The sequence below is a fragment of the Pan paniscus genome, chromosome 12, assembly GCF_029289425.2.
Source record: "Pan paniscus chromosome 12, NHGRI_mPanPan1-v2.0_pri, whole genome shotgun sequence".
NCBI lineage: Eukaryota > Metazoa > Chordata > Mammalia > Primates > Hominidae > Pan > Pan paniscus.
Genome location: NC_073261.2, coordinates 25,322,664 through 25,335,393, shown reverse-complemented (window position 1 = coordinate 25,335,393; position 12,730 = coordinate 25,322,664). Strand labels below are relative to the sequence as shown.

Genomic DNA, 12,730 nt, shown 5'->3' with positions numbered 1-12,730 from the left:
TCAGTTGGCCTCAGTGTTAACCCCAGCCTTGGAGCTCCTGGATGGCAGGTGCAGTGTGTTGTTGATTGTTTCAGTGTTCCTAGCGCAGTGTCCTGCACATGGAGTGTCATCAGTCCTCTAGTATTTATTGAGTGTTAGGAATTGAGGATTACAGAGGCAGAGAACAATGTAGTCTGAAAAAATGGGGATATCATGTACCCTATTCCTTTTAAGCAACAAGTCATAGAGATCCAGAAATCTCTATCTCTCCAATTCATTGAGGTCGAAGTTGGGGAGACATTACAAAAACACACTTGAGAAGAAGGTGCTGCCAATGGGATCCTGAATCCATTTCAAGGGCCAGGTAGCTCTATCATGTCCCATGGCCATGGACCCACTGCCTATAACTGTGACAACAGCCTGCCACATTCTCCAGTCATGGCCAATGTTTTATAAATTCATGCCCAAGGTGAAGGGGCCAGATTCATTGGATTGTGAAAGTGTAGAATTGTGCAGAGCACTTCTGGCCTCTGGGGCCAAATAGATGTGCATTTGTACCCTGGCCCCATCTTGTAGCAAGTGTGTGGCCTGAGTGAGTTGTTTAACCTGTCTGAGATTTAGCATTCTCATCTGAGCCTAAGGAAAATAGTCATCTCCCTTGCATGTACATAGTCTAATACCTGGAACTCAGTAAGTGTTGGTCTTTTCTTCCTTCTATCCTATTGTAGACCTAAAGGGGAACTGGAAGAGCCTAAGGTGGGCACAAATGTGTCAGGCATAGAGGATAACTTAAAAACACGTGTCTGCTGTATTTAGCAAATAAATCTATACATCACAGGTGCAGTGGAAGCAAACATGAAATTTGAAACATTTTCTCTTTAAAAACTTCATTTAAAAAATACTGTATTGTTTTCCAATTCCAGATCACCTTTTTTTTTTGTTGTTGTTGTTGTTGTTTTGAGATGGAATTTCGCTCTTGTTACCCAGGCTGGAGTGCAATGGCGCGATCTCCACTCACTGCAACCTCCGCCTCCTGCCTCAGCTTCCCGAGTAGCTGGAATTACCGCACCCAGCTAATTTTTGTAGTTTTAGTAGAGACAGAGTTTCACCACATTGACCAGGCTGGTCTCAAACTCCTGACCTCAGGTGATCCACCTGCCTTGGCCTCCCAAAGTGCTGGGATTACAGATGTGAGCCACTGCACCTGGCCTAGTGATAGTCCTGATCACTAATTTGTGATCAGGAGTATCAACTATAAAATCTATTCACACTTACTTTTGGTCAGTAAGGCATTTAAAGAGCTAATTCAATTACACTGAGGGCAGCAACTCCAGACTTTGGTTTATTCAACAGTAAAAGAAGGGGATTGGAACAAGTTGCCTTGAGAAACAAAACCTAATGCATATATACACATATTTAGAAAACAACATCAGGAGTTTATAGACCTTTTGAAACCAAAGCCACCCTCCCATCCTGGGCCAAGACTCTCTGAACTTATCCATCAGTGAAGATCACTGACATTGTAAAGATTTGCTTTTCTGACATCCATAATATGTTGTCTGCAGTAGGATATGTGCGTGTGTGCGTGTGCATGTGTGTGTCTCTGTGTGTAGACTGCTCAGGTTTCCATTTATTACCCCCTGCTCCCATGACAGTTTTTAAAGTTCTTGCTCCTCCGAATCAAGCGGAGGCAGAGCAGGGTTTGCACATCAATGAATCAATCTCTGTAATAAAAATAAAGGAAAAATATTGTAACTGGTTACTAAAGGGAAGATGGGTGATATTTGCAAAGTTTCTGTAGCATTATAAAATACCTTTACACTTTTATTCCATAGAAATTATACTCAGAAATGGAAATTAAATGTCATCAGAAGAAATAAACACAGCTGTTTCACTGAAAGACAAGTAACTAGTAAAATTGTGGAAGTGAAAAAATTTTTGCAGATAACCTGTGAAAACAGTTACTATCAAACACTGGTCAACGGCACATCATTGTATAAGGTAATGCTTTTATAATATTTTAACTTTAAGACTTGATGGAAAAGATAAAATTCCCAAATGAGGGGCTGAGAGCTACCATTTTGGTCTCATAACAAATAAGCTGCCTGATCCCACATGGCTCACTTGCCCTGTTTGAGCCAAGTATCCTCACTGGCTTGTTGTCAAGAGCTGATACATAGTATTAAAATATGTTCCACAGTAGTTTACCTGGATTTGGTGTTCAATAAATGATCACAGTTTCTTCTCCCACACTCTTCCTTCATTTTCCTTCTCTTTCGATAAGTTAGTTTTTAGGAATGCTAGTTTAAGGATTTCCATTTTCTCCTGTCACATGTACTTAACATGTAAAACTCAATTGTATATGTTTTTCTGAATATATTAGTTCATTTTATAAAATTGGAAATGGTAATGCTTTTATAATATTTTAACTTTAAAACTGAAAAATGAAGAAAGCAAAAATCACTCATAAATCCATCACGGACTTTTTTTTTCTGTGAAGCATCTGCTTTTTAAAAGTGGTATATATTTTTTTTTATATTTTTTCCTCTAAGAATTACATTGTGACTATCCCTTCACATCTTTAAATGATCTTCTAAACATGGGCTTTCAGTTTTTATGTGCCTGGTTTCATCTAACTAACCCCCTTGTTTCATCTAACTAATCCCATTGTTATTGGACATTTGTGAATTGCCTATTTTTCACTATTATTTAAAGGCTAAAATGAATACCATTTCCACAAATCCTTGGGTGTTTATATAATTTGTCCTTCAACCAAATCCCCAAATGTAGAATTACTGGATCAGAGGCTGTGAGCATGTTTTTATGTCTTTTTCTTCACACTATCAAACTTGTCTCCAGGGAGCTCTGCCAATTTTACCCCACACTTGAAAAAAGAATCCCAATTTTTTGTCACCTCCACAACACAGGGAAATAATGCTCCTAGAATGTTTAAAATTTGATATGAAAAATTTCTAAAACTCCTACTGGTTTTTTCACTTTTCTTAGTAATAAATTAAACTTTTGTATATATTTGTTGTATCTTACTGCAATCAGGCAATTTTGTGGGTTGCCCGTTTATTTTTTTCTGTTTTCTTCAGTTGGTATACCTTTTACCTGTTGAATTTTAAAAGCTCTTATACACCATGGATTACTATGCAGCCATAAAAAAGCATGAGTTCATGTCTTTTGTAGGGACATGGATGAAGCTGGAAACCATCATTCTCAGAAAACTAATACAGGAATAGAAAACCAAACACTGCATGTTCTCACTCATAAGTGGGAGGTGAACAATGAGAACACATGGACACAGGGAGGGGAACATCACACACCAGGGCCTGTTGTGTGGGGTGGGAGGGTAGGGGATGTATAGCATTAGGAGAAATACCTAATGTAGATGACAAATAGATGGGTTCAGCAAACCACCATGGCACGTGTATACCTATGTAACAAACCTGCACATTCTCCACATATACCCCAGAACTTAAAGTATAATAAAAAAAAAGCTCTTTTAGACCACGCTATAGGAATTATATATATACACATACATAGCGTGTGTGAGTGTAGTGTGTGTATGCATAAAAAACATACACACTCCCATCCACACACATACGCAACACAAATTGTGTAGTTCAGGGGTCCCCAATCCCCATGCCACTCCCCCTCACTAACATTACCACCTCCTCTGAGATCCGCAGCTGCATTAGACTCTCACAGGAGTAAGAACCCTATTGTGAACTGTGCATGCGAGGAATCTATGTTGCATGCTCCTTATGAGAATCTAATGCCTGATGATCTGTCACTGTCTCCCATCACCCCCAGATAGGACCACCTATTTGCAGGAAAACAAGCTCAGGGCTCCACTGATTCTACATTTTGGTGAGTTGTACAATTATCTCATTATATATTACAGTGTAATAACAATAGAAATAAAGTGCACAATAAATGTAATGCGCCTGAATCATCCCCAAACCAACCATTCCCCCCTCAACCCCTGCCCACCCTGGTCCATGGAAAAGTTGTCATTCATGAAATCAGTCTCTGTGTCAAAACGGTTGGGGACAGCTGATGTAGTTTATATGGAATAACAAATCTGAATAATATGACTCTGTCGTGGAAACTTTAAAGACCTATAAGAGAGAGTGGTCTGAACAGAACTTGGGAAATCTGAAGCGAGTGATGATAATATCCTTGAAACTTTTGTTTGTGCCTTATGCTTGAACACTGTTTACTTGTGATTTCCAAAGACAGCTCTTGTCTGAAATGTTTTCTAAACACTCGAATCAGTCCTGAGTTGACTTTATTCTATTTCCCATCAATGTACAAATGTGTTACAGTACATGTAAATTAGTGAGGCTTGGTGTGCTGAGTTTTAAGAAATTCCATTCGGGTGCAGTGGCTCACACCTGTAATCCCAGCACTTTGTGAGGCTGAGGTGGGCGGATTATGAGGTCAGGAGATCGAGACCATGCTGGCTAATATGGTGAAACCCCATCTCTACTAAAAATACAAAAAATTAGCTGGGTGTGGTGGCACATGCCTGTAGTCCCAACTGCTTGGGAGGCTGAGGAAGGAGAATCACTTGAACCCGGGAGGCAGAGGTTGCAGTGAGCCGAGATTGGGCCACTGAACTCCAGCTTGGGGGAGAGAGGGATACTCCATCTCAAAAAAAAAAAAAAAAAAAAAAAAGAAATTCCAAAGTGCAGATATTTAAATTAAGAGCATTGGTGCACCAAGGATACTTAGCTAAACAATTGACCACAGGGCTAAGTATTCTAAGCCTGTTGACTGATCATGACTTCACCCGAGAGCAAGGAGGCTAATTCAGTAGATAATTGATTGGAAAGGAAAATGAAGAGTCTCTGATCTTTTCTATAGCTTGAAAAAATTAGTTTGGCTTTATAAAATTTTGACTTATACATAAATAATTTACTGATGTGAGGTACACATGTGGGTGCTTCACGGGCACATTCTATGCACAATGGGTCTAGCCCCAGTGGCTGCCAGCTCTGAGGGAGAAGTCTGTGGGCAGTAGGTTCTCCTTGCTTGGTATTTGCAGAAACAGTGTCCAATGGTCAAGGATGGCCATTCAGCCCCCAGACATCCCATGTGGTCCCTGCATGGCTCTGGGACCTACCTCTGGGTGTCAGATGTGCTGGATTGAAGAAAGTGGCTTTATTACAATTAGTATTAATTCCTGTGACATGTATGGAAATGTGTGTGTGAGAGAGAGATGTTTCAGTGTATGTATGGATTTGAATATTGCTGATGCATTTCTAATCAGCTCGCTGGCTTCTGATGGAGGGTGTCAAAGGTGGGGGTGGTCTGCGAGCTACTCATTCTCTGAGTAATTCTCCACCCATCCCACTATCCATCCCTGGGATGCATAGTCCAGAATACATACAATTGGACTGAACATGCATGAAATAGAGTTGTGACTCAAGCAAGGATTTTTGAAGTAGTGTTCTCTCTCTCTCGCTCTCCCTGTTTCTCTCTCTCTGCATGTGTGTAAAAGAGAGAGATGAAAGAATATTGATGAAAGCGGCTACAGTGCTCATATTGCCCCATGCTCTACTTCCCAGCATATATTAATAATGATAATCATGCCAACAGCAATGGGATCGCATTTAATTGTTTCAGTAAAAGTAGTACCAAGTAACTGGGACATATGTCCAGGAATTGCTACTTTCCATTCTTTTTTCCTTTTTGTCTAAAGATCTTTAGCTCAAAAATTTGGATCACTGTAATATCAATTCGGCTTTTACTTAAAGTATTTTAACTTGTTTTATTAAAAACAGAACTGTAAAAAGCTACCACTGGAGAACAATAAAAACCCAACGATAAAGAAGAACGCCGAGTTTGAAGATCAGGGGTATTACTCCTGCGTGCATTTCCTTCATCATAATGGAAAACTATTTAACATCACTAAAACCTTCAATATAACAATAGTGGAAGGTAAGGGAAATCTTAGAATTGGGAAGAAACAGATGTATTTTAGTAAAATGGAATTTTTTCATTCTTCAAAACTGTGTAGGAATTGAGAGTCCACTTATTTGGGGTTGTGACCACACCACTAGTTCAAATATAACGGTCAAAATCTTCATTCTGGTGCTCCTCTACTTGGCTAAATAAACCTTTCTTTTTGGCAGGAAATGAAAATCTGTATGAATAAACCTCACATGAGTCAGCTCTCTCTTATATATGAAATTTGAGTAAATTGTGGAATCTTTTGTTGTTGAATTTACATTTTCACTTTACAAATATTTAGTGAAGATATCTATACTCAATAAACTGTACTTAGCACAAGGAGGCAGGGAAGCAAGGAAGTATGAGATGAAGTGAGGACTGTACTATTCTCAAGGGATTTGATTATAATCAGGAGAGGCAATAAGCTACATAAAGGTGTATGAAACAGCATCAACTGTGAGGCTGCAAGAGTGCAGGGGGAGGTTGGAGGAAGGACTGATGCAGGAGGCTCCATTTGACCTGGGTCTTGGAGGAGGAGCCTCATGAAGCAGTGACCTGCTGGGGGAAGGGATCTCCACTGGGAGAGTGTAAGGAACACTGATGTGCTGGTGGGAGGGGAGGGATGCTGGACCCAGGCTGTGTGTGATGGAGGAACAGAATCCTGGGACATTAAAGGTATTTAATTAAACCTCACGCGGTGAAGATATTCATCATAAGGCACAGCCAATGATTGATCATCCAGTCCCTTCTTGGGAACTATCAAGGAAATGACCAAATCACACAGCAGTGTAGTCCAGATTTTAATATCTGATTGTTGAAGTCTTTTTTTACCATTGAGTCCAAATATCCCTTCTCGTAGCTTCCAATCACTGATTTTGATTTGCCTTCAAGAATTTCACAGATTAAATCTGGCTCCTTCTTAAAATGACAGCTCCTTTCGTGATCTGAAGACAGGTGGCTTATCCAGTCTGGATTTTTTTCGCCATCATCCTGAGAAACTGGAAACTGTAACACTTGTGTGGGTGGCTTGTTCAACAAAATCTGTGGGCTCACATTTGCTACAGCCTTTGCTTTAGCAACATCTTTCCTCTTCACTACAACCATATAGCTATATACACCCACATGTTGCCACAGTAACAAATTATCCCAAGTTTAGTGTCTTCGGTAAAATCAAGGTTTTGGCAGAATTGCTTTACTTCTGGAGGCTGTAGGGGAAAATGCATTTCTTTTATTTTTTAATTTATTTTATATTTTTGAGATGGAGTCTTGCTCTGTTGCCTAGGCTGCAGTGCAGTGGCGCAGCCTTGGGGCTCACTGCAAGCTCCACCTCCTGGGTTCACACCATTCTCCTGCCTCAGCCTCCCGAGTAGCTGGGACTACAGGCACCCGCCACCACGCCCGGCTAATTTTTGTACTTTTTTTAGTAGAGACGGGGTTTCACCATGTTAGCCAGGATGGTCTCGGTCTCCTGACCTTGTGATCCCCCTGCCTTGGTCTCCCAAAGTACTGAAATTATAGGCGTAAGCCACTGTGCCAGGCTGGAAAATGTGTTTCTTTGCCTTTGCTTTCTCCAGCTTCTAGAGACCACTTGCATTTCTTGGCTTGTGCCACTTCATTTCAGAGCCAAACACATTCGCTTCCCTTACCTCATCTCCTTTTTGACTCTGACCTTTCTGTCTCCCTCTGATGAGGACCTTGAGACAGCATTGTGCCCACCTAGATAATCCAGGGTGATCCCCCTATCTCAAGATCCTTAATTTAATCACACCTGGAGGTTCTTTTTGCCATGTAACATATCGTATTCACAGGAACTCAGGAGTAGGATGTGGGAAACTTCAGGGTCTATTATTCTGCCTGCCACAGCCCAGAACCTGGGAAACCCATAACTGTATTTTTAAACTCAAAAACTTAAATTATGTGTATAATCATCTACCCTAAACTCTCCAACTTTACTTTCCTACATCTGTTTTTAATCTCATATAAATCTCTGTTACTTTGATACTTTCAGAACCTACACCCTCTTTCCCACCATCTTTGCTTTCTGCCCATCAGCAGCTCTTTCCTTCCTTCTTTGATGAAGCTGTAGGAATATCCATTATTAAAAGGGTACTTGCTATGGGCCAGGGATAGTGCCAAGTACTGGAGTTGAATCATGTCATATAATCCTCACAACAGCTCTATGAGACTGTGGCCTTGGGTGAGTTAATTTCCTTAGTTCCTCTCTGCCTCAGATTCCTCATCATGAAATGGGACAGTAATGGTTCATCCCTCGTAGGGTTGGCTGACGATGACTGAGTGAGTGTGTGTACAGCTCTAGGATGGCTCTAGGGACAGTAAGAGTTCTGCTGTAATGACCATCTCCCACTGCTAGGTTCCCAAACCTCACCTGCAGCACAAGCTATTCTTCTCCCATAATTGTCCATCTTATTTTTCTTGTCTTCTTGGAGAATGTCAACTGAGTCTCTCAGGACTCCACTCAAATGTCGCTCCTCCTTCATGCCCCCATGGCCTCTTGTTTGTATTTCTGATTGCTGTCAGAATTGCAATACATGTGTGTCTCTGTCAATAACTTGAAAGGTTTCTGGAAAGGTTTGCACTGACTTCTGTTCCTCATCTTTGCATCTTGGATACCTACGATTGGCACTTGGCACATAAAGGTGCTCATTACATGCCTGTTGTGTGCATCACTGAGACAGAAACAACTCCTTTGATGCCACATACAACAAGAAGTCTAGACGCTTCACCATCCTGGCTATTTTTCTTTGGATTTGGCAAAGTTTGCCATGAGTCTACAGAAATTAGAGCTTGGAGTTGGGGAAGACAGCCAGGAGGTGTTCTGACCTGTGTTGAGGACAGAGAGGTTCTGAGCTCGTGCCTTCTCCATGTTGTGTCTTTATTACAGTCCCCTTGCCTTCACAGATGGAGATCTCTCAGCTGCTACATAGTGACTGCTGTAGTGGTGGAAAGGTGTGATACCTCTCCTCCCCATCCTAAGGGTCATGGCAATGTTCCCATAACAAAAGACAGATTAACAAGGGGCAAGCAAGTTTTATGTGACATGGGAGCCTTCAGAAATGAAGACCCTGGGGCCGGGTGTGGTGGCTCATGCCGGTAATCCTAGCACTTTGGGAGGCCAAGGCGGATGGATCACCTGAGGCCAGGAGTTCGGGACAGGCCTGGCCAACATGGCAAAACCCCATCTCTACTAAAAACAGAAAAATTAGCTGGGCTTGGTGGTGGGCATCTGTAATCCCAGCTACTTGGGAGGCTGAGGCAGGGAGAATTGCTTGAACCCAGGAGACAGAGGTTGCAGTGAGCCGAGGTTGTGCCATTGCGCTCCAGCCTGGGTGACAGAGCAAGACTCGGTCTCAGAAAAAAAAAAAAAAAAAAAAAAGGAAAGAAATGAATACCCTAAGACTCAGGGAAACCCGTTTTTTTCTTTTTAAATGCTTAGGTTCTAGAAGCATGGACAGCCATGTAGAAATGTGATTGGACAAAAGGGTATGACCTAATGCTAATGGACTGAGTGGGGAAACCCAGCAAGACCTGTCCAGATTCTTCTTGGCCTCTCTGTTATATTTCCTTTTCCTGGGTAGAGGGCAGAGGGTCTTAAGACTTACTGTCAGACCAAAGAAGGCCAAAGAATTTATAGCCAACTCCTAGACAGAAAGGCAGGAGAAGGTTAGAGTCATGCTTCTAGGTTCTATGGCTTACTTTGGGGAAAAGGATTCTAGTTTTTATGATCTGCCTTTGGGAAGAGGGAGTCTGGTTTCTGTGACTTGCTTTGGGGAGAATGGAGGCATGAAGCAGGAGGGTCAGAGACATCTTGCTTTTTGAGGCTGCTTTGAGGCCTTCCAATGTCGTTGAGTTTAAAGTACTCAGCCTGCCAAAACACCATACTTTGGGACTGTTTTTGGAGCCCAGGAGTTCCATTGCCTTCAGCTTGTGCTCGTGAATCACAGTCACCTGAATTCCTACTGGGCATCTGCCACTTTCCTGGTCTTATGCTCTGGCTGATTGGGTGGCGTCTCCTCCTACTGCTGACAACCTCTATGCCATTTTGACTCTGATAGCCTCCTAGGTAGGCTGGTCATGTCAAGGGCACGCACTAAGATGTTGTCTTCCTTCCATGACCTACATGGGACTGCACCCTTCACTTTACACCAGTTGTGCAAACTCAGGGCTGATCTGGATTTCCAATGATATAATTTGAGTGTTAGTAGACAGCATCCTTTGCTGAAGATGTACTTCACACTGCCCCTTCTCAAGTCTCCCATGTAAGTTTCTGGGGGGAAAAAATGGATCCAGAGAAAGGTAGTTAGTAGCAGTTTTCCCCCTCACACCGAAATTGCCCCCTGCCCCTTTGTCTTTGAATTCAAGCCGGTGTTGCTTCTTACTGTCAGACCTGAGAGTTAGTTCTTTCCCTGGATACATCTCAGCTCCTCCTGCCTGTCTGCCAACATTCCAGGCTTGCCCAGAGACTCCAAATCCCAGGATAACCCAGACCTGACTCTGAACCCTGGAGTCCACTGTGCTGGTTTCATTCTCCTGTTCTTGCTCACATATCTGCCCACTGCATTCTCCACTGCTGACTCTGGCACTGCACTTTCTGAGAGGGCTCAGGGAGGTGTGGGAGCTGCAGGAGCACTCCTGAGTCTCACTGTACTCCACTCAACCAGGCATTCTGCTTGCTGAGCACCTGCAAGTCCCAGAAGGGATGTTCTGGACATTGCTTGGGAATGCCTCCAAAGCAGTGGGGCTACTAGCAGGGAACAGTCCTGGTCATGAGGAAAGTTACCAATGAGGATATCAGGGCTAACAATAACTTGACTATGCACCAGTTCAAATCTATGACCACAGCTGCTCTTAGGGTTTGCAGTTGCCAGCTGCCTTAAGCAAGAGCCTGTTGGGTGATGACTTACTTCCCAAGCATCACCAGATGGGGACTGAGGGGGCAGAATTTATGTGCAGTACTTCCAGTTGGGGTCAGAAGTCACTCAGGAGCAGAAGTAGAACTTGGCCTACAGGCATGAACTTAACAGCAGGGCCAGGGCCAAGGTGAGGCTCCTGGGGCACAATATTGAAGGGACACTGCTCTCAGCATCCTGCAAGGGAACGGTGGGCACCTAGAGTGAGGGATTTGCTTTTCTCAACCTGTCTTGGCCCTGCAACCTGTAAATCCATCACTGGCCAGCTGAGGAGGACAGATGGAGAGAATCGAGACAGGGCAGAAAGGCTCTTCCCAGTGATTTTGCGTGGTTTGACTCTTGCATGTTTGATCGTCTGGGAGTCAGGCTGCAGTGGATGGGCATCTTCCTTTGCCTTTTAGTTGAATTGAGCAGAAGCTGCAGATCTGAGTGAGAGAAAACCAGATACAAGGTGCTTTCAACATCTCCATCAGCATGGAGTTGATGGAGAACGAAGCATTAAACAATATGATCTGTGACCTTTAGTTAATGCAAATAGGACTCAAGTGAACGTAAACCAGTAACTATTGGAATCTTTGTTACATGAAATGAGCATATTATCATAGATGCTTGTCATAAAGAAGCTCAAGTCAACACTAATACATTTGTCTTTTCTTTTGTCACTTCTAGATCGCAGTAATATAGTTCCGGTTCTTCTTGGACCAAAGCTTAACCATGTTGCAGTGGAATTAGGTATATTTCAATATACATATATTCTGCATTTATAAGTAGGGGACATAATAGAGCCTTCCAAGCGTAAATATGATTCATTATTGAATGACACTGGATACACATTTCATATTTACTGAATAACATTACAAAACTAAGAAAAAAGTGCCATTTTTTGAATGTTGCCACTTTTAACCTGACTTAAAAGTGGCAACATTTTAAAGTTCAAGAGACAGTGGAACTGCCTGTGGTCTGTAGACTAAGGTTTTTGTTGTGCTGTGTGTGGCTTGTCTTTAACTCTCTCCATGGTCATTTCTAAATATGAAAATTTAGGCAGGGCATGGTGGCTCACGCCTGTAATCCCAGCACTTTGGGAGGCCGAGGCAGGTGAATCACTTGAGGTCGGGAGTTTGAGACCAACCTGACCAGCATGGTGAAACCCCATCTCTACTAAAAATACAAAAATTAGCCAGGCATGGTGGCATGCACCTGTAGTCCCAGCTACTCAGGAGACTGAGGCAGGAGAATCTCTTGAACCCAGGAGGCAAGGTTGTAATGAGCTGAAATCACACCACTGCACTCCAGCCTGGGCAATGGAGCAAGACTCTATCTCAAAAAAAATAATAATAATAACAATAATAAATTTAAGAATTCCGTGAGAGCACTCTGGAGAGATGAGTCAAACTAATTTTGTGGTGTGAATGTTTGATTAATTGATTCACTTTGAATCAATTGACTGAATTGATTGTATATTTGGAGTTTGTCTAGATAAGTCTTATGAATCAACATGTCCAATTGAGTAATTTCTTTCAAAAGAGAAAGGAAAGAAAGAAAGGAAGAAATTCACATATGCTAAATATGCTAAGCCAGGTATCGTGCTAGGTCATTGAAATATATTGTTGAATTAAATCCTCCAAGCAACACTGAGGCATGTATTCTCATTTTATGAATTAAATAATTGAAGTGCAAAAAGGCTAAGTAACTTGTCTAAAGTTAAATCACTAAAAAGTGGCAAGTCTCTGTTTGGGGACTTTGCTTCCAAAGCCCCCACCTTATAACCACAGTTGGGGTCACAGTGGTTTATATGACCACATGGGCCCAGTGCAGCTGGGGTCCTATGCCATTTGTACATGAGGTTTACCTGCTTTATA

General features: G+C 42.2%; 1 protein-coding gene across 2 annotated transcripts in view; it reads left to right on the top strand.

Moving 5' to 3' along the window:
* Positions 1-12,730, top strand: part of IL18R1 (interleukin 18 receptor 1) — a 42,480-nt gene that overhangs the window by 13,768 nt on the left and 15,982 nt on the right. For both annotated transcript variants that reach the window (XM_034953655.3, XM_057301256.1), the window contains exons 4-6: positions 1,815-1,980; positions 5,775-5,931; positions 11,541-11,603. In XM_034953655.3, coding sequence (XP_034809546.1) covers positions 1,815-1,980; positions 5,775-5,931; positions 11,541-11,603 — 386 coding nt within the window. The remainder of the gene's footprint in view (positions 1-1,814; positions 1,981-5,774; positions 5,932-11,540; positions 11,604-12,730) is intronic.